This window comes from Myotis nattereri (assembly GCF_964212035.1).
Source record: "Myotis nattereri genome assembly, chromosome: 2".
NCBI classification, from domain to species: Eukaryota; Metazoa; Chordata; class Mammalia; order Chiroptera; family Vespertilionidae; genus Myotis; species Myotis nattereri.
The window spans coordinates 141,906,000-141,929,855 of NC_138076.1; the positions used below are offsets into that span (position 1 = coordinate 141,906,000).

The 23,856-nt window shown below is 38.8% G+C and overlaps 1 protein-coding gene across 1 annotated transcript in view; it reads right to left on the minus strand.

Moving 5' to 3' along the window:
- NAV3 (neuron navigator 3) overlaps window positions 1-23,856 on the minus strand; it is a 350,115-nt gene that overhangs the window by 231,255 nt on the left and 95,004 nt on the right. Inside the window, exons 4-5 of the mRNA XM_081083380.1 lie at window positions 7,491-7,563; window positions 4,843-5,026 (exon numbers count right to left, since the gene is read on the minus strand). Coding sequence (XP_080939506.1) covers window positions 4,843-5,026; window positions 7,491-7,563 — 257 coding nt within the window. The remainder of the gene's footprint in view (window positions 1-4,842; window positions 5,027-7,490; window positions 7,564-23,856) is intronic.

Below are 23,856 nucleotides of genomic sequence, written 5' to 3' on the forward strand. Positions count from 1 at the left end.
AAATACTTACTAAATACTTATTATATGGCCCTGGCCGGGTAGCTCAGTTGGTTAGAGCATCATCCTGATATGCCAAGGTTATCAGGGCACATAGAAGAATCAACCAAAGAATGCATAAATAAGTGGAAAAATATATCCATATTTTTCTCTCTCTCCATTTCACTCTTTCCCCCTCCTCTCTCAGTCAAATCAATAAATAATAGTAATAATAAGTTATTTTATTATTATGCTAGTTCTTGGACTACAAGAAGTGACTAAAATATAAAAATATTGCTGTCCCCAGAGTGCTTACATTCTAGAGAGGAGAAAGTGGTAGTAATAAACAATGAATATAATAAACTAGAGGCCCAGTGCACGGATTCATGCACATTGAAAGTAAATTAATTAGAAGGTGGCCAGTGGGGCAGGACTGGGCAAGAAGGGCCAGATACACCCTGGAGCCAACCTCCCACGGTCACTCCATGGCCAGCCGCACCTTGGGTGGCACTGGGGCTCTAAGGGCATCTGCGGAGTAAGAGGGATCCCTCAGGCAGGTGGGGTCCCTCAGCCAGGACTGCAGGGATCGGGCCAAAACCAGCAGTCCGACATCCCCAGAGGGGTCCCGAGTGCAAGAGGGCACTCTGCAAAGTTGCTGTCGCTTGGCAGCTCCTACGTTGAATGTCTGGCCCCTGGTGGTCAGTGCGTATCATAGCTACTGGCTGGTCGGCCGGTCGCTTAGGCTTTTATATATATATATATATATATATATATATATATATATATATATACACTAGAGGCCCGGTGCATGAAAATTCATGCACTGGAGGGGGGTCCCTCAGCCCAGCCTGCCCCCTCTCATAGTCTGGAAGCCCTCAGGGGCAGGAGGCAACCCAGTGATCAGGGGAAGGTGATGCCCCATCACACCTCTGCTGCTGTCACTGCTGGCAGCGCAAGCCTCAGTCGGCCCTCGTTACCTGAGCTTCGGGCCGGCCCTGAGTGGCTGAGCAGCTGCCATCTGAGGCTTGCCAGTGTCTCGGGCCACTCTGGGAGACTGGGGGCTGAGGGGACTGGGGGACTCCAGAGGCAGGCGCGCAGCAAGGCCGGGCTTGCCTGGGCGTGGGCCCAGCCTTGCCACACGCCTGCCACCCCGGTGGGGCTGAGGGGACTGGGCGCTGCCATCTTGTGGCTGTGGGTGCCACCATCTTAGAGGGCGTGGAAGTCAATTAGCATATTCCCTCCTTATTGGCTGGGGGTGCCGCCATCTTTGCGACAGTGCAAGGGTCAATTAGCATATTCCCTCTTTATTAGATAGGATAGATATATAGATAAGTAAATCATAAGTTAGAGGGTGATTAGAGCTACAAAAAAATGAAAATGAAACATACCACAAAGTACTACAATGGGGAGAAAAGATGGGCAGCCTGTGGTGTTAAAAGGTTAATGAAGGTTAGCATCGGATAAAAAGTTGATCTGAAAAGATGGAAGTTCAGCCAAGCAGCTATCAGGGAAGAACGTTCCAGGCATATGAATCAACTAGGACACTTTTCCTAAGATGGAAGCAAGCCTGGGCTATCTGAAACCACTGCAAGGCTTTGAAATATGTCAGTTAGATTCTAAGTGTTTTATAAGTACTGACCCTTTGCCCCCAAACAACCTCATGTGACCAGGGCTATTTTCACTCCCTTTTAACAAATGAAAGCCTGAAGCACAGAGGAGTTGGGTAAGTGGCCCAAGGTCACACAATTAGGAAGTGGTTATATGGATGCAAGTTCAGGCAGTCGGATTCTAGGGCAGAGCTCTTAGTAAGTAGAGCTCTAGTTGCTCCGTGAACAGGACACGCACATGCATGCACACACCCACAAACACATGCCCTCAGGCGTGGAGAGGAAGCTGAGAGTTTGTTCCCCACATTCCATCTCCCTTGGTCCACATTTTATTTTCTTTGGTATTGTATATTTCACTTGTTAATTTTTAGATCAAATTGTCTGTTTAAATGAAAGATACTCAAATTGATTGAAAACATGGTATTATTTTCAAAACAGCAAAACCAAATTAGCAATTCCTAATGTATGAAATAAAAATATTGTGGAAATATATACAGTTCTACCTATTTATTTTAAATAAAAAAGAGTACATGTCAAAACACTCATACTGAATTGAAACAATTTTTTTAAATTAATCTACAGGGGGAAAAAAATTCTGGCTAAATATCCTGAGTAATATAGCAACTAATCATTTATGCTATTTACTTGAAAAGAGTTTTGGAATGAATAGAAAGACTTTATAAATCATGATTTATGACTCACATCTCAAGCAAATGAATATAAATGTGTCAGTGGGATTCTTTTTCTGCATGAATTATCTTGGTTCTATTAGATAAACACAATATTCATTTCCTATGTATATTATCACATCACTAAGGGCTTTTGAGAAATACTGAACTACATTGATTGGTATATGTAAGTCCACATAAATTCTAATTCACAAACAATATCACTACACTAAATTTATACAAATGGAAATAATTATTAATGTCTAAAATATAATATTCTCCAAAACACATATACACTTAGTAAATTAATTTATCAATCCAAAAATAATTAAATACAATTTAATGGAAGAAAATTATTTAAGAGTCTACCTCATTCTTAAAGGACACTGGTAAAAAGAATACTTTTCATAAACTTGCAATGAAAGAAATGGCTGTTTCTCCCCAAGTGGTATAAAATTACCATGCTTATTATATTCAGCCCTATATTTTAAAATATAATAGTTTCTTAACAACAATGCATACCAAACAAGAAAAGAAAAAAAATTTCTCCCAAACAGTCATAACCACTGGGAAGTTCTGGGCAATAAATTACACATGGCAGACACAGAAATGGAATGAGGGAAATCAGTGACAAATGATCTTCCAGATCACTTCCAGAGTCAACATGCTGTGTATAATGCCACTTTACTTCCTAGATTTTTCAGCTACTATTCTTGCTTCTCATCAATTCAAATAGCTTAAATCAAACTAGAAAATGTTATTTCTGGCAGTTTTCAAAATCTAGATCTTTCTCCCAACCATCCCCCCAAAACATTAATTTAAAAAATTTCTTTTCTCCCTCTTTATTCTTAAGAAGTTCAAAGAACTTACACTGTAGATAATTTTTTTTTCACTTTGACTCCTGCACAATTTCACTTGACATCACAAAAGCCAATAAGAATGTAAACACAGGCACACCTGTATCGGTAAGTAATGAGAAATATCCTTTATCACTCCATGGACATTGTAGTCCTCTATATTTTTTCGGTGAAACTATGATTTTTGTTTATTGATTTAATAATTAACTAATTAGCAAAATCTGCCAAAGGGAATAGAGTTTACATGGTTATATGGAGAAAAACATATTGGTTACTATGAAGTGAGAGCTGATTGACAGGTGAAAGAGAAAGCGATTTCTGAATTGCGGACTATTTGACAATAAGTGGGAGGGCGGTTTGTGAATGTATTTTGGAGTTTCCTTGTAACTTTTTGGGTCAATGCTAATTACCAAAACCCAACTCAAGACAAACTGATCATCATTAGGTTTCAAGCTTGGTTTCTCCGATGGAAAAAGTTCAATAATTATACATGTTTGATATGTGTATATATTTTTAAAGACAATGGAAGAGTATTTTCATATTGTACATTCTCCCTCCTAAAAAAGAGTAATCATAAATATTTATGCAATAGAGCTAATTACCTGATACCCTGGTCACTGATTAGGAACAAAGGAGCAGTTTGCATGAAACTTGTTAATTTCATTCTGTGATCATTTTCTGATGTGTCAACGTGGCTAGGTTCATGCAGTGCCACTTATCCAATCAAACACTAACCTAGCTGTTGCTGTGAAAGTGTTTTGTGCATGTGGTTAAAGTCCACAGCAATTGGCTCTAAGTAAGGGAGATTCTCTATATAACCTGGGTGGATCTGATTGATCCCTGGAAAGGTCCCAAAAAAGCAGGATTGAGGATTTCCTAAGAAATTCCACCTGTGTATAGCAGTTTGAGTTCATGCTGAGAGTTTCAGCCTATTCTTCCTGCTGGCCGCTTTTAGGATTTCAGACTTGCCTAGCCAGACCCCATGAACATGTAAACTAACGAACATGTAAAATAAATCCTTCGCAATCAATCTCTTAATATATACTTCTTACTGGTTCTGCTTCTCTGGTTGAATTCTGACTAGCATAATTCCAAAAAGGGGGAGGGGGAGGGAAGGGGAGGAGGAGAAAGCAGTAATTCAAGAGGGAAAGAAGTTGCCATGATTTGCTAGCACCCGGCCCCAGGCTGTGTCTACATGCACCAATAGACTCCAGTCAGACAAACATACATGTGTGTATCTAAACACACACACACACACACACACACACACTCACACAATCTCACATCAAAAACAGTATGTTTTTAAACATTCAAACTCCTGTGTTTCAGAACTGAAATTTTTAACCGATTCAATGACTCAACCCATCAAATGTGTCAACAAAAGCTACTTATATAACTGGAGACTAGGATTCAACAGCACATTCTAAATGATACAGCAGCTTGCGGAAGGGAGGGGCTGTGCCGTATTACTTAACAAGAAAGACACCACACACTTTGATACAAACCATTATCGTTTTTAGGAAACAAACACAAATATGTCACCCAAAAAGTGATACATGTTGCTCATCCCACCAAAGAAAAGTGGTTTTAACTTCTATAACATTCGTCAAATAACCCCATCACATTGATAGAACTACATAAATACATTTTTTCAAAATCACAAACAATGGTCTGTTAGAAACAAGCTGTACCCACACGTTGATTTTAAACACCTGCCCTGCCTCCCCGCCTTACCTGGACTGCATATCTTGCTGGGTTTTGGCCTGGCTGGCTTCTGCCTGAGGCGAGGCCTGGGGGACCCTCTGCTGAAGCTCCACCAAGGACTGGTAGTACTGCTGTTGGTGGTGCTGCTGCTGCTTGTAGCGAGACAAACTGAAAAACAGCCCTAGAATGGCTTTTAGGTTTCCATTTCTTATTTCTGCATCAAAGGGAAAATATAAAAACAGTATCATACGAAATGAATGCGGCTTTATTTTTATATTTTTACCAATGAAATTCTAGATGCCATTCCCTTAGACTGTATCTACAAAGAGAGAAATGCAACATGACTCTCTCGGTCACAGGTTCAAACAAATCTGGATTTCTGACACGTGAGCATTTCCAAAGGCTTGGGATTTCAGGGAGAAAGGGAAGGGATGGAGGGCACAGAGAACAAAGTTTCCTGGAGCGGTGTTCTTTGCTAACCCTGAACGACACTTTTTCTAGAGTTAGCTTCTTCTTGGAAACGGATGGGCTCTCAGTCTTGGGTCAACCATTTGATTTAGCACCCTCCTTCCCGCACAAACCCACACAGCTGTTACCTAAACCGGGGTGGCTACAAACCGGAGAAAGAAAGCCATTTAAATGTCATTGTCCCTGAATTATAAGTAATGATGGGGGTTGGGCGCATCTCATAATAGCAATTGAATTTATAGCTTTCTAAATCACCCATCAAACAATTTATTAAAATACATATGTATACATATCAGTAGATCATAGGTATCAGTTTTTAATGGTCCTGTTCTTTTCTTTTTAATTCATGGTACGTATCAATAAATAATAAAGATCAATTTACTCATGGCTTTATATAACATAATTGAATAAATGCAATAAAAATCCTAATTCTAACACATGAGTCTCCTGTTTAAATTTTCTAATATTGAATAAAAAATTAAATGCACAAAGTAAGCTACAATCTGAGACTGGATTTTTCTCTTGTAGCTATAATTTAAAAATTAGGAAAAGAGATGGGAGCAAAGCTTAAAATAAGGCTATCCAGCCCGTAGTCATATTTTAAATAAAACTTGCTATTGGCAATAAAACACATCCTCCTGTGCAGTCAGAGTTTTATGTCTCCTTCATCGAGTTTAGGAACATTAATAAACTATTTTGAATTCTTGCTCTTTGATGGAGTATAGTGTCATACAAACCATGCAGTGGAATTATTCATATAAAATGAGGCTATGAGTTTTTCTTCTATTTGTCTCACCCAAACATTCGTCAGAGTTGACATAATACAGAAGAGTTAGTTTGATCGATATAAGAAAGTATTTTCTCCTGTAAACCTGAATGATCTTAAAGAGTTTTAAAGTTTGTCTTGTTTTATTATTATGCATGTTTAATTACTTTAGATACTTTTGAAAGTCATTTTGAGCATTTGTGTATATTAGAAGATAAATTAATATAAATAGCTTTATGTTAATAAAGGGTGTTATGTGAGAAGCAATATATATATATATATATATATATATATATATATATATATATAATGGTAGCATTATTTAGCTTGCTTTTAACCACTTAGAAAGTAAAATATTATTATTATCTTGGAGAATTTTCTCAAATTTTATTCTAAGTAACAGAACCACCAGAGAGGTTTGAGCCTAAGATTTTTGGCCATTAAATATGTAATTTAATATCAGACATAAAATATAAATATAATAAAAATTTAAAACAAAAGAAAATTTAAATAGAGAAGAAAAATTGAGAAAAGTCAATAATTCTATTAAATGTTTGTTATGTTTGAGAAGCCACACAATTCCTCTTTTTTCCAATGACAGCAAAATTTTAAAATGTAGAATTATCTAATATTTCTAGTATCTATGGTGACAAAAGCCTTTTCAGAGCAAACTGATCATAGTAGAAACATTAACCTATCTAAATGGTCCAAGTGTTTGACAGCAGCTAGACCTTTTTATGTAATGATTAATATTCTCAGTAAAATGCTTGTTGTAGATGCAGGTCTCAAAGGACTTGCTTTCATAACTTTAGCCATTGCTTTTTGTTAGCAGTTACTTGAAAATTTTTCCTAAGTATGTATTTGGAAGAAACAGATTCAGAAAAATAAAATGATAGAACTAGTTCAGGCTTTTTCAACTTTTCTATATTTCATTTTCATGATGATGTCTTAAACCTTAATGACTTTAAAGCCTTTGGAGTTATTGAACACTGTTAGTGCTAATTATCTTAGAGCTCATGGTGACTTATTTAAAATTACCAAATATTTAAACTACAATTATGAACTTGATCATACTAGAGAAATGTTATTGATAAAAGATTGGAACATTCATTACTCTATTATTACCTATATTTAGGTCCATATATTATCCAGCATCATCCATCCACTCATTCCTCTAGTTAAGACTCTAAAAATACTATACACTGGTAATATCATAAAGCTTTTTTGTTAATCTGCTCTCCTCCCATATACTTAGCAATGTAAAGAGCAGTTAATTATAGCACACATTCATAACCATTACATTTATGTTCCTCTTAGCTTAGAAACTGTATTCATTTCCTTTATTGTATTGAGAAGCTATGAACTCTCAATTGACATTTCTTGCATTATGAAAAAATCTTTTACAAACGTGGACATCATTTGCGACAATCGGGCCTTTTCTTACCTTCAGCAGATAGACCTTGGACATTTACTCCTCTGGCTGCCAGAAAGCTAAGGCAGACGTCAACATTTTCAATCTGTAACACGAAAAGCAGTGGAAAAGCAACTTAGAGGACTGTTTTAAAATAAATAACTGAGCTAGAATGAAGCCAGAGAGAAAGAACGAATACTTTACATTCATTTCATACTAGAGATCTTTACCAGAATTTCACTAGAATTATTTTGGCTAATTACAGAAGGAAAATAAAGCTTGCACTGTCCAGCTTACAAACAATTCATAAAGGCCTGGTCAAGAATGGCATTCTGACAGATCAGCAACCCACCTACTTCACATAAAGCCTGATTCTCACGATCTACAGTGAGATTGCTTCACAAATGAGTCTCAACTAAGTCACCCATAGAGTTGGAGACTGTGGCTTGTGTGAGTTTTGGAATGTTAGGATGTGGGTATTTGAGATTCAACAAGTGATATTTGGTAAGTACGCCTAAAGATACATAAAATGGACAAAAGATTGATACAACCTGAGCAGAATGAAGCATGTTCTCATCCTAAACCACAAGAAATCTTCATTTAAAAAGCTGCATTTGTATTTCTACAGTTGAATAATTCTTGGATTAAATATAGGTATTGTCTTTGCAATTCAAGAGTCATGCCATGGCTTTTAAACAGTTTCAATATGATAACCAGCTTGTAACAACAGAATTATAAGCTGGTTATCATATTGAAACTATAGATTTAGGTTAATACACAGGATGATCTCAATATTGGCCCATTTTTTTTAAAAAAAATGAATTGTTTGTCTTCCTTTTGTTAAGTTGTATGAGTTCTTTATATATTTTGGAAATTAACAACTTATCAGATGTATCATTGGCAAGTATGTTCTCCCATGCAATGGGCTCCCTTTTCATTTTGTTGATGGTTTCGTTTGCTGTGTAGAAACTTTTTGTTTTGATGTAGTCCCATTTGTTTATTTTCTTCTTAGTTTCCCTGGCCCTAGGAGATATATCTGTAAACATATTGCTACAAGAGATGTCTAAGATTTTGCTGCCTATAATTTCTTCTAATATTTTTATGGTTTCACGACTTATATTTCAGTCTTCTATCCATTTTGAGTTTATTCTTATGTATGGTGTAAGTTGGTAGTTCAGTTTCATATTTTGCATGTACCTGTCCAATTTTCCCAACACCATTTATTGAAGAGACTGTCTTTACTCCATTGTCAAAAGGACCTAAATAGACACTTCTCCAAAATGGACATACAGAAGGCCAAGAGACATATGAAAAAATTCTCAAAGTCACTAATCATCCAAGAGATACAAATTAAAACAGTAATGAGATATCAACTCAGACCTGTCATGGCTATCATTAATAAGTCAACAAATGAGATGTGCTGGCCAGGATGTGGAGCAAAGGGAACCCTAGTACAGTGCTGGTGGGAATGCAGACTGATGCAGCCACTATGGAAAACAGTGTGGTGTTTCCTCAAAAAAGTAATAATGGAACTTCCATTTGACCCAGTGATCCCACTTCTAGGAATATATCCTAAGAAACCTGAAACACCAATTAGAAAGGATATATGCACCCCTATGTTCATAGCAGCACAATTTACAATAGCTGAGATCTGAAAACAGCCCAAGTGCCCATCAGTAGATGAGTGGATAAAAAAATCTGTGGTACATTTACACCATGGAATATTATGCAGATGTAAAAAAAAAAGGATATCTTTTGAGACAGCATGGAGGGACCTGGAGTGTATGATGATAAGTGAAATAAGCCAGTCAGAGGAATATATGTATCATATGATCTCATCATATGATCTTGATTTCTCTCTCCTCACTCTCTCTAGCTTGTGGGGATATAGAGATGTTTGTTGAGTTTTCACAGGCATATATATCTCCTCACCCGAGGATATGTTTTATTAATTGATTAGAGAGAGGGAGAGGAAGGGGGGAAAGAGAGAGAGAAAAAAAACATTGATGTGAGAGAGAAACATCGATGAGTTACCTGCTATATGTGTCCTGACCAATCTTTACTTTCTGCAATTATGTTTACAGAGCTGAATTTAGCCCACAATTGAAAAAACTCTGTTGCCTCTTGGATTCTCTAAAATTATTGCAATAGAGAAAGTTAAGGAACTATAAACCTGTAAGCAGGCATAATACTTCACAGACTGAGTTCCCTCTACAGACACAATGAATTCTGGTTAGGGCACGTCTGAAGTGCTAGGTACTGCTATTGAGAGTTATACTTAGAGAGAGAATGTCTAGAAGAATATGAACCGTTCTTAACTTTCTCCAACTTTTCATGATAAACTTGTACTGTTAGTGTCATTATATAAATCAATTAAATAAATGGGATGTCAACTAAAAATAAAATAGATAAGATAGTTCAGGTTGAGCAAACACCTACATAGAATTTAAACAGTTATATAGATTTAGCCCACAATTTCAATCATATATAAAGTTGTCTGGTGAATTAAAATGATATATAATTTTGTATTAATTAAAATAGATTAAGATGTTGATTTTCATTCACTTAATTATCAGTTCACTCCTCTCTTCCTTCCTCAAAGAATTCGGCCGGTGGACACTAGAGATCTTTTCTGTTCACATGGTACCTGCTGTGCAGTATGTTCAGCTTTTTATTCATTCCCATGTGAGCAGACCCACTACACTTCTTGGATATAAACAGAGAAAATTACAATATGGAGGAACTATTATTCCTTCTTTTAGAGTAAGTTTGTGGCTGTCCAAAGCCTGGCTCATTTTTGCAAAGAAAGAGAGAACTTCCTCTCCAGTTAATCCCACTGTTTCAAGGAATTTATTCCAAAGGGATAACGAGACAAGCGCTCCAAGGTTCACAAAAGCACTCCAAGATTCACCAAAGAAATTTTACTTATCAGATTGTTAATAATGCCAAATTAGAAACAACCTAAATACCCACAAAACAACCTAAATAGCACAAGTTAAATAAAGTATGGTGGAGAGCAATCCAGATGGTAGATTAGGAAAAACTTGCACTCACCTCTCATCAAAATTACAACTAGGTTATAAAACAATCAACCTAGACAACCATTTGAAGACTAACTGAACCGAAGTCTTATAACTAAGATTTACAGAAGAAGCCACCCCGAGACTGGCAAGAGGAGCAGACCCACGGAAGGGCTTGCCCGGCACCCACGTGTGGAGGTTGAGAATCCAGAGGGATACTTCAGCTGCAAAAATCCCCTCTGAGTGGAGGGTCTCAACCCCTGCCGGGCTCAACAGCCCAGAGCACCAGTGCCAGGAAGAGGAGCCCCCATAGCATCGGGCAGTGAAACCTGGTGGGGATTCCTTCTGCCTGGGTGAGATGGGAGATGATGGAAATCCAGGTGTCCTCTTCCAAGGGAAGCACACAAAATCTCACTTGCAGGCACTCACCCTGGTTCTGGTGAGGGGATGGCAGCTCAGAGGATGCTGGAGTCACGTGGGGAGAATGAGTTGCTGGCTTCAGGGAGAAGGCTGGAGAGACAGCCGCCAACATCCCTGTGCTGAGTCTCTCTCGCAGCCCACAGATGCCATCTTTGCTGGCCCCAGCATTCCCCTCATGGCATTTGCCTTGGGAGCTACATATAACTAGCCCCACCCTGACAACTCCCTGGGGCTCTACCCTGCCAAGCTCCGAGCCTGCATTGCATTTCTTTCCTGAAAAACTCTAGAGTTCCAGGCAAGCTCCAGTGGGGGGAGGGGTATGGGCCAGAGACACACAGAAAGAAACTGAACTGTGTGGCTTTAGGGCAGCCGTGGGCAAACTACGGCCTGCAGGCCGGATCAGGCCCGCTTGAAATGAATAAAACTAAAAAAAAAAAAAAAAAAAGACCATACCCTTTTATGTAATGATGTTTACTTTGAATTTATATTAGTTCACACAAACACTCCATCCTGCTTTTGTTCCGGCCCTCCCGTCCAGTTTAAGAACCCATTGTGGCCCTCCAGTCAAAAAGTTTGCTCACCCCTTGCTTTAGGGTAAAACCCATTTTCTCCAGGACTCCAACCAGAGCCAACATTCCTGCTCCCCAGGCATTAGCCTAGAGCACTGCACTAGCTCCACCCTGATGACTCTCTGAGACCACGCCCCAACATAAAGGTCTGAAGGCCACAGGTGGGTGGTGGCTGGCCTCAGTGTACTCTGAGACTTATGCTGAGTGGCCTCAGACCAGACCTGAGTTTGAGCCGAGTTTGAATCTGTATTAACCTGGTGAACACCACTCTCCCCTATCCGGCCCTCCCCTGAGAACCTGCCTCATGAACTCATGTACTGCCAGGCTCTTTCAGTGGCTGAGCCTAAAAGACTGCCAGCAGGCAACGGTGGGTCTTGGGGTGCCTTGGGCCTTTTGATGACCTGATCCAGGCCTGGAATTGTTGGTGGATGGCTTCCTTTTTCAGCTTGGCCCCTCACACATGCACTCAGACACACACAGATTAACAGGGATAGAAGAAGATTTTTCATGCAAATGGGCGGGGGGGAAGCTGGGGTAACAATACTCACATGAGACAAAATAGACTTTAAAACCAAGGCTATAGTAAGAGACAAAGAAGGAAATTACATAATGATAAAGGGAGCAATCAAACAAGAGGATATAACCCTTGTAAATATTTATGCATCCACCACAGGAACACTTAAATATATAAAACAAATTTTGATGGACATAAAGGGAGAGACTGACAGTAATCCAGTCATAGCAGGGGACTTCAGAACCCCAATGACATCAATGGATAGATCTTCCAGATAGAAAATCCACAAGAGAACAGCAGCCTTAAATGACACATTGGACCCGATGGATTCAATTGATATTTTTAGAGCATTTTATCCCAAAGCAGCAGAATATACATTTTTTTTCAAGTGCACATGGAACATTTTCCAGAACAGACCACATGTTAGGCCATAAAAACAAGTCTCAGTAAATTTAAGAAGATTGAAAACATATCAAGCATCTTCTCCAATCACAATGGTATGAAACTATAAATCAATTACAAGAAAAAAACTAAAAAACACACAAAAACATGGAGGCTAAATAACATGTTACTAAAACAATGATTGGGTTAACAATGAGGTCAAGGAAGAAATCAAAAGATACCTTGAGACAAATAAAAATAAAATTTAATAACCCCAAGTCTATGGGTCAGGCTTAAGAGGGAAATTCATAGCAATATAGTCCTACCTCAAGAAACAAGAAAAATATCAAATAAACAATGTCACCTTATACCTAAATAACTTGAAAAAGAACAACAAACAAAGCCCAAAGTGAGAAGAAGGAAAGACATAATAAAGATTAGAACAAACATAAATGAAATGGAGTCTAAAAGGCAACACAAAAGATCAATGAAACCAATAGATGATTCTTTGAGAAGATAAAAAAGATTGATAACCCTTTAGTCAGACACATCTAGAAAAAATAAAGAACCAAATAAGTAATATCATAAATGAAAGAGAAGTAACAACTGACAGAAATACAAAGGATTATAAGAAACTACTATGAACAACTATATGCCAACAAATTGGTCGGTCTGGAAGAAATGGATAAATTCCTAGAAATACACAATTTTCCAAGACTGAATCAGGACAGGCCAAAAAATATGAATAGACCAATTACAACCAATGAAATTGAAGCAGTAATAATAATAATAAAAAAAACTCCCCCAAAACAGAAGTCCTGGACCAAATGGCTTCACAGATGAATTTTGCCAAACATTCAAAGAAGAATTAACACCTATCCTTCTCAAACTATTTCAAAAAATTCAAGAGGAGGGAAGACTCCAAAGATCAATTTATGAGACCAGCGTTATCCTAATTCCACAGATAAAGACACTGCAAAGAAAGAATAGGCCATTATCCCTGATGAACATAGATGCAAAAATCCTCAACAAAATATGAACAAACCAAATATAGCAATACATTAAAAAGTTCATACACCATGATCAAGTAGAATTTTTTCCTGGGATGCAAGTCTGATTCAATACCCAAAAATCAATTAACATGATCCACCACATAAACAAAATGAAGGGTGAAAATCATGTAATCATATAAATAGATACAGAAAAGCATTTGACGAAATCTAGCAGCAATTTATAAGAACTCTCAGCAAAATGGGGATAAGGGATCATATCTCAACATCATAAAGGCCATACATGACAAACCCACAGCTAAAATCATACCCGATGGGGAAAAACTAAGTCTTTCCCTTACGATCAGGAAAAAACAGGAATGTCTGCTTATTTAACATAATACTGGAAGTTACAGCCACAAAAATAAAAAGTATCCAAATTGGGAAGGAAGAAATATACTGTCATTATTTGCAGATCACATGCTACTATATATATATATATATATATATATATATATATATATATATATAGAGAGAGAGAGAGAGAGAGAGAGAACCAAATTCCAACAAAAACTACTAGAGCTGATTAAAAAAAACTCAGTAATGTAGCAATATATGAATTAAATATTTAAAAATCTGTTGTATTTTATATACCAATAATGAACTATCTAAAAAAAAAACTAAGAAAAAAATCCCATTTACAATAGCATAAAAAATACCTAGGAATACATTTAACAAAGGAGGTAAAAGACCTGTACTTGGAACACTATAAGATACTGACAAAGTAACTGAAGAAGATACGAATAAATGGAAGCATATACCATGCTCATGGATAGAAAAGATTAACACCATTAAAATTTCCATACTACCTACAGATTAAACTAAATTCCTATCAAATATCAAATGTGCTTTTCATAGAAATAGAACAATCCAAAAATTTATGTAAAACCACAAAACATCTCAAATAGCCACAGCAATCTAGAGAAAGAAGAACAAAGTTGGAGGTATCATGCTACTTAATATCAAACTATACTACAAGGCTATAGTCAACACAGCATATTACTCACGTGAAAAAAGAAACATAGATCAATGGAATAGAATAGAGAACCCAGAAATATACTGCCTTGGACAAGGGAAATAAAAGAAAAACAAATGAGACTACATAAAATTAAAAGTTTTGCACAGCAAATGAAACCATCAACAAAATGAAAGAATAATCTACTAAATAGGAGAATATATTAGACAATGATACATATGATAAGGGGTTAATAGCCAAAATTTATAATGAACTCATACAACTCAATACCATAAAAACAAATAATCCAATTAAAAAATGGGCAGAGAACCCCAATAGACACTTCTCCAAAAAAGGGCCTTCAGGTGGTCAACAGACACATGAAACAATGCTTAATGTCACTAATCATGAAATAAATGAAAATTAAAACCACAATGAGATATCACTTCACACCTGGCAGAATGACTATCATCAATAAATCAGCAAACAACCAGAGTTGTTAAAGATGTAGAGAAAAGGTAACCCTTGTGCACTGTTGGTAGGAATCTAGTTAGGTGCAGCCACTATGGAAAACAGTATGGTGCTACCTCAAAAATTAAAAATGTGTGGCTGCACGACCAAGGGTGATCCCGAGTTGTGGGGGTGAAAGGATTAAGGAAAGACAGACAAGAGAATAATAGCTGGGTCTCGGTGGGACGCTGCCTCCCTGATGAGGAGACAAGGACAGCGCCCATAAGCTGTGTCTTATTTTATAGCAGATGCCATGAGGCAAAGTAGGGGCGTGATCAAGTTGTTTACAGCATTCTCCTGAGTTTCAACCTCACTTAACTACATGCACCCGAACTCTATCACGAGGCACGTGGGGCCAGGTGTTCGGACCATAGGTTCAAGCTTACAACCATAGCTGTTGGCTATAATTGTGCTGGGAGGGCCCTGCCCTCCAGCTGGGACTCACACGTGGCAATGAGAGGACCCTATCCTTTCATTAATCCGAAGCTTGAGCCTGGCCAAAACACCATAACCGCACCCCACAAAAATGGAACTGCCTTATGACCCAGCAATTCCACTTCTGGGTATATATCAGAAAAAATCAAAACACGGATGTGAAAGAAAATATGCACCCCTCTGTTCACTTCAGCATTATTTAAAATAGTAAGATATAATAGCAACCCAGTGTTCATCAATAGGTGAGTGGATAAAAAAATGGCAGTACATATATACAATGGAATATTACTCAGCCACGAAAATAATGAAATCTTATCTTTTGCAGTAGCATGAATAAACCTAGAGGGTATTATGCTAAGTAAAGTAAGTAAGTCAGAGAAAGAAAATACCATATGATCTCACTTATATGTGAAATCTAAAGAACAATATAAACAAATAAAATAGAAACAGACTCATAGGTAGAGAATAGGCTGATGGTTGCCACAGAGGAAGAGAGTTGGGGGCCTGGATGAAAAAGGTGAAGGGATTAAGAAATACAAATTGGTAGTTACAAAATAGTCATAGGGATGTACATACAGCACAGCATAGGGAAATTGGGAATCCTATATAATAAAACCCTAATATGCAAATCAACTGAGTGGCAGAATGACCAGCAGAACAACTGGTCGCTATGACGTGAACTGACCACCAGGGGGCAGACGCTCAATGCAGGAGCTGCCATGACATGTACTGGCCATTTACAGGGAAATGGCAGTGCAGACCTTGTGCCAAAAAACAACACTCGGCTTCCCACAAGTGGGAGACAGGCCCCGCCACCACCACGGAGCAACACCCCACCAAATCACAGCCGACGCTGTCAACCCCATGGCGCAAAATGTGGTCCACAGCACAGCCCAGATTGGAAATGGTGGCTGTGGGCGCCGGGTAATGATGTCACATAGCAACGTCCGGCTTCCTCTCCCTAGCGACTAGTCACCTTGGAGTTTCTTTAGCCCAGGAACACCACTTGCTTTATAGCCAAGTGGAAACATTTACACTTTAACCAAATGTCTGTGAAGCATTTTCCCCGTGCCTCATCTCATTTGATCCTCACAGAAGTCCTGGAGTAGGTAGATAGGAGACTAGGTGGAATCATATTTTCTTTTCATTAGAAAAGAAACGGAGATTTAGAAAGTTTAGAAACTTGACCTGAATGAAAAGAAGTAAGACATGGTGGACCTTGAAAATGGCTTCAGGTTTTCTCACTGTGCAGAATATAGTCAAATACTGCTGCAGTTCAATATTTTAGCCTATGTTCTCCCTGCATGATTTATAATAATAACCTGCTTTGTGTTGATATTTACTGCTGTGTTGCTGACAATTACCTGAAAGAGAGGTTGGGGTGCTTCATTGGGCTGGATAAAGTTTAGCTAAATCAGAAAGCAGTTCTAATTAAGCAAGTTTATTCTATATCTATAAAAGGCTAAGTTGACTTGCACATGCATGACACACATAAAGCTCTCACTGGCGCCAATTGCACACATGTGTTTTGATCTGTCATTGTCGATTGTGAATTTGGTTGACACTTCTATTATAGAGAGGGGCGAATAGCGCTATAAAATATTTCTTCTAATTAATTTCCTTTCAATGTGCACAAATTCGTGCGCTAGGCCACTAGTACAAAATAATATCACATGTAAATGTTAATAAAAAATAAAAATATATGCCGTAACCGGTTTGACTCAGTGGATAGAGCGTCGGCCTGCGGACTGAAGGGTCCCAGGTTCGATTCTGGTCAAGGGCATGTACCTTGGCTGTGGGCACATCCCCAGTGGGGGGTGTGCAGGAGGCAGCTGATCGATGTTTCTCGCTCATCGATGTTTCTAACTCTCTATCCCTCTCCCTTTCTCTCTATAAAGAAATCAATAACATGTATTTTAAAAAATAAATAAAAATAAAAATATAAAACGTAAGTAAAAAAATAAACCATGGTATAACTAGGAAAAACAGAATTATTAGTTCATTAAAACATTGCCAGGACCTTAAAATATATGTAATTTATAGGAGACAGAGAATTCCAATGTAATGCAAAAATATTATGGTCAGAGAAACACAGACAACTAGAAAGAAGCAAGAAGCAGACAGGAGGGTTTATTCCTGGTTAGAGATCAAGGGGCAAGAAATGGAGAAAGTTATTATTATCTAAGACTTAACACACTTATAAAGACATTTTCTTCTGAAGTTTCCATTACTGTAGCATTTTAAAATGAGAAAAGTGTTATTAGAAAATTAAATTGGCATGCTAAAGGTCACACAGACAGAATAGGTCAACACCAGAGCCTGTCTCATGAACCCCCAGATTTTTCTGCTTAAAAGGAAGCCTGAGCTAGTCCCTGAAAGATTAGGAAGAGTTCAGCACTTAAGAGGATGTGTTGTGAAGTGGACTGGAGAAAGGACCACGATGAGAACTGGTCATGGCTGAGAAACCATGCAAGCAATTCAGAGTAGCCGGGGATACTGAGAGTTGAAACTCGTTTAAATCTTTCTCCACAACTTCTTTGTTTACTGACGTGGAAATAAACCACTCCAAAGGTGGGTGGCCTTCAATCAGTTTAAAGAACCTATGTAAGAGAGAGCAGGAGGAAGAAACTCTAGAAGCAAGAATCTTGAAAACTGGAGAACAGTAGTGGCAGGAGAAAAGGCCATAGAGATAAACGGGGCTAGACAAAGAGCATCTTCCATGCCCTGCTGAGGGTCTGCACCTGGCCTGAAAGCACTGAGAGCTAATGGTGTGTTTCAAGCAAAAGAAAGAAATGACCGGTGTTGCATTGAAGTCATACCTTTTATATGACACATGCTACATACATAGATTTATTGATAGATAGTAAATGTTTCAGAAATCAATTTCTACCATACTATCTATAATAATAAAAACATAATATGCTAATTAGACTGGATGGCTGAACAGTGGAATGACCGTCCAGACGACCTTCCGGACAAGGACTGAGGCAGCCAGGACTGTGAGGGCCAATCCCCTTGCACCAATTTTGTGCATTGGGCCTCTAGTCTACAATAAATTCTGATCATTAAAAAATTCTATTTCAATGTACTTCATTTAAAAAATAACATTTAGAACATTGACTTCATAACACACTAAGTGAACAGCTGCAGTTGGAAAACCCTAAAAATATGTCAGGAATGGAAGCAGGAAAATGGTTTTGAAGTTACTTCTTCCTCCCCGACTCAACAACCTAGCACAGGAAGGAAATTCATAGAGTTTTAAGCATTTTTGTTATTTACTCCAAATACAAAAACACTCATTCATTTTCATCATAGACTCTGGAAGATGAGATATTATTTTCCTACTCCATAGAGGCTTACAGAGATGACATACTTTTTATAAGTTTGCACAATTAATAAATAGCAGGGTCAGAAATAAAACTCAACCATCAGTCTCTGCCACATGATGCTTCCTCCCACTGTAATTTAGACATTCTGACTGAGCTATTTCCAGCCTCTGACGCAAGCTCTCTACATGACTGACAGGCAGCTAGGACATAGTGCATGGCACAAAATAGGTGCTCAATAAATATCTGGTTGAATGTAAGGATGAAATTGTGTAGTGTGAAGGTAGACAGAGGTCGTGTGCAAAATGCACTTGTTTCATATATATCCTAAGTTTTCAAGGTGTAAATATTTCCAAATGATTGCTCAAATAACCAATGCATTTTTATACCTTAACTAGTGGCCTGGAGCACGAAATTCGTGCATGGGGAGGGGGTGTTCCTCAGCCCGGCCTGCACCCTCTCCAATCTGGGACCCCTTGAAGGATGTCCTACTGCTGGTTTACAGGGATCAGGCCTAAACCAGCAGTCAGACATCCCTCTCACAATCCGGGACTGCTGGCTCCTAACCGCTCGCCTGCCTGCCTGCCTGCCCTAACCACTCTGCCTGCTGGCCTGCTCGCCCCCAACTTCCCCCTGCCGCCGGCCTGCTTGCCCCCAAATGCCCCCCCCCCGCCAGCCTGATCACCCCCAACAGCCCCCCTGCTGGCCTGCTCACTCCAAACTGCCCCCCTGATGTCCTGATCACCACCAACTGACCTCCCTGCTGTCCTGATCACCAGCAACTGACCCCCACTGATGACCTGCTTGCCCCCAACTGCCCCACCCCCCACCAGCCTGATCACCCACCACTGCCCTCCCCTCTTGGCCTCTAACAGCCTCTACCTTGGCCCCGCCACCATGACTTTGTCCAGAAGAACGTCTGGAAGGTCTCCTGAAAGGTCTCCCAGTCTAATTATCATATTACCCTTTTATTAGTATAGAATAGAGGCCCAGTGAACAAAAATTTGTGCAGTCAGCGGTGGGGGGTGGGGGGGTGGGGGGGTCCCTCAGTCTGGTCTGTGCCCTCTCGCAGTCTGGGACCCCTCAGGGGATGACCACATGCTGGCTTAGGCCTGCTTCCCAGGGGATTGGGCCTAAGATGGCAATCAGACATTCCTCTGGCAGCCTGGCAGCCCTCGGGGGATGTCCACTTGCCAGTGGGGAGCAGACCTAAGCTGCAGTCAGACATCCTTAGCAGTGCTGAGGAGGTGGGAGAGGCTCCCACCACCACCGTTATACTGGCAGCCATCAGCCTGGCTTGTGGCTGAGCAGAGCTCCCCTTGTGGGAGCGCACTGACTACCAGGGGGCAGCTCCTGTATTGAGTGTCTGCCCCCCGGTGGTGAGTGTGTGTCATAGTGACCAGTCATTCCCAGTCTTTCTGCTGTTAGGGTCAGTTTGCATATTACCCTTTTATTATATAGGATAGAGGCCTGGTACACGGGTTGGGGGCTGGCTGGTTTGCCATGTAGGGTGTCCCAGATCAGAGTGGGGGTCCTGTTTGGGTGCCTGGCCAGCCTGGGTGAGGGGCTGATGGCTGTTTGCAGCTGGTCACACCTTCTACAGGGTGGGGGTCCCCACTGGGGTGCCTGACCAGCCTGGATGAGCGGCTGATAGCTGTTTTCAGGCTGGCCACACCCCCTTTAGGGTGGGGGTCCCCAGTGGGGTGCCTGGCCAGCCTGGGTGAGGGGCTGAGGGCCGTTTTCAGGCTGGCCGGTGACTGAAGCTCCCAGCCTCCCCTTTTTTTTCTTTTTCTTTTTTATTCTGGGATTTATTTACCTTCTATAATTGAAAGTTTGTTGCCATCCTGCTCGCTCCAGCTCTGAGGCCACGACCTGCTGAAAGCAGGTATCTGGGGTTTGTTTAGCTCCTATAATTGAAACTTTGTTGCTTTCGGAGCTGTTGCTTTCAGAGCTCTGAGCCAGGCCACGGCAGGCAGGGAACCTTGGCTTCCTCCATCACTGGAGCATGCAAGACTCCTGCTCGCTTCAGCTTCATGGCTGCCGGGTGCCATCTTGGTTGGCGGTTAATTTGCGTATCACCCTGATTAGCCAATGGGAAGCGTAATGAAGGTACGGTCAATTACCCTTTTTGTCTTTTATTAGATATGATGGATTGATATATAGAATGATTGATAGGGTCATAAGCCAAGGAATGTCTGCAGTCACCAGAAGCCAAAAGAGGCCAGGTATGGATTTTCCCTACAGATTCTGGAGGAAACATGGCACTGCTGCACCTTGATTTTGGCCCTGCAACACCGGTTTAAACTTCTAGTCTCTAGAACTGAGAGAGAGTAACTTTCTATTGTTTTAATCCACCAAGTTTGTGATAATTTTTCACAGCAGCCTTAGAAACCTGATATTATTATCTACTCAGTACAGCAGTAGATATTGTAACTACAGCGAGCCTAAGGGTGAGGTGGGTTCCGTGAACATGCAGATTTCCAGGCCTTGCCCTCTGCATTTTTGATTTGTTGAGCCTGTGAGGAGGGGAGGTGAAGGTACAGGTTAGTTAATTAATTAACTATATGACTCACATCATTGCAATACTAGGCTGCATATTTTCCTTTCCCATCTCAAGTCAGTGTTGTGGGGAATGAAGAGGGATAGAGGATAATAATTTTATTTAGCTCTTCAGTTGGCTATTTTCTTTAATTGCTCTCTGGTTAGATAAAAGGAGTCAACTTATTAATTAATCATTTTTGTATAATAATTAAAAGCTTTCCAGTCCAATAAAACTGTGTGAGCATACTTGTTATGCAATTTACATATTATAAGAAATTGAGGAAGGTTTTACTTTCTGGAAGCCTCAGCTTCCTTATCTGTGAAGTGGGCATAAAAATAGTCCCCACATAATATATTGTGTGAGCATTCAAGATGTTTATAAAGAGTTTAGTTCCATAGCTCCATACTAGGAATGCTTTATATAAACACATGCAATAACAGAATTATGTGTGTATATGCAAATAGATAAATGTATATATACAGATATGAAAAATTCATTAGGTTTTTATCAGATAAAATTTTTGTTGCAAAAAATTCTACTATTCCACTTTAAGTGACTTGATAATTAGAGGATAATGAACATCATTCAATTTCATTGTCCATTATAGATTATATTAAATCTTCATTATAACCTATGATTGCCAATAGAAAGTGTTATAAATATAACATTAAAATTACATTAGTATTCATTCACTTGAAGATATACTCTGTGAGTTTTTAATAAATTCCTGCTTTTCAATTTGTTTTAGAAAACAAGGAATTTTACTTACTCTTTTATTATGAAGCTATAAAACTGTTCTATACTTAAATAATCTTTACATATAGGGCCAATGTTAGATATAAAAATTATTTGCCAAATGCATAATTTCACTACAAAAATCTATGAATCATTATTTATCTCACATGCCCATAATCTCTCCCAACCTAACCAAAGTTTATATTCTTGCTGTAGATAGGAGAAACAAGTATAACAGTCAAGAAAAAATGCTTATTTATATCGAAAGTTTGGAGATAATGGGGGGGGGGGTGGCAGGGGAGGGAGGAGAGGGAGAGGGACCAAAATACTGAAGAAGAAGGAGAATGAGAATGAGGAGGAGGAGGAGGCGGTGGAAGAGGATTTTCAAATAATTTATCTCATCAAAGATAAACTCTTCAAATGACTGTACTGAGATCAAGTGAACAATATTTCATCTATATTATTTCCTTTTCCTCTCCTTATATAAGTTAGGAGGGAGGAGATGATGATTTTTATTTAAATATTTGTATCCTAGGCCTTATTTCATTAAATAGATTTGTTAATAAGTTGAAAAGCACAATGGCCTAGACATTAGACCAAATACTGATTCTTCAATTCACTAAACAGGAACATAGGCAGCCTCCATGGGACCCAGTTCCTTTGCAGGTTTACTGTGATAACTAATGAAAAATGCAAGAAAGCATCTAGCACAGCAACATATTGACATATTGAATGTCAATATGACTGACATTCAATCAACAGGTGAAAAGGTAAGTGATCCTGACATTGCTGAACTCAGGGCCACCTCTAAAATTTAATGTTTCTATGCCATGATTTCACAATATTTTTTGTTTGAAACAGGCTAATACAAATCAAGTGGGCAATACAATTTTAAGTGTAAAGAGGCACATCACAAATTTTTGCCTGTGTCTATTCACACATGTCAGTTTAATTTAACAAATATTAAAATTATTTAAGTATAATGTCATAAAGCAACTAGTTTGGACATGTCAGCTGATTTTCAAATAATTTATCTCATCAAAGATAAACTCTTCAAATGACTGTACTGAGATCAAGTAAACAATATTCCCCCTATATTATTTCCTTTTCCTCTCCTTATATAAGTTAACTTTTTATGACATTATTTAACCATCATAGTATCTTAAGCTAAGAATATCACAGTTCATATTCAAAACTGCTTCGTACCTTAGTATATTGTTTTCTAAAGTAGGGATTTACAATTGTTCTGTTATATATATTTACTATAGAGCAGGGGTGGGCAAACTTTTTGTGAGTGCATGCCAAAACCAGCAAAATCTCTGACTCAAAATTCTTCTTCGTGCCAACCCTAATTTTTGAGGACATGTTACACCTACTTGATATCTCTCTTAAGGTGTACGTATGTGAAGAACCTTGACGAAATAATAAAATTCATTTGAGTGACAAAAACACATTATATGATGATGAAAAACATATTTATTTTTTAATGTATACATGTACACTGATAGTCCGACAGAAAACTTTATGACTCCGTTTGATATTATCAGTGGGACTTTTGCTGCTGTATCACTGATGACAGAGATTTTACATCGGGTTTATATTTCGTGACCTTCAGAGATATGCACGAGCTACTACTTTCATCTCTCAGGCTACTCCTATTACGAGACTTAACAAAATTCATCACTGAGAACAAAGATTCATAAGCGTATGTGGATGAAACCAAAACACTGGTTGGATCTAGAAAGGCAGGGAGAGTAAGGCAGAGGCATAGAAATTGCTTTTCCCCTCTCCTGTCAATCCATGTCTATGGCCTTTAAGATAACTTGTTATGTAAAATTATTTATTTATCTAAGATGCACCTACACTGAATTTATCTGAAAAATAAAAAAGTCAATATTAAGAAAAAAACTGTAAATGGAAGATTATAAGAGAGGGTTTCACGT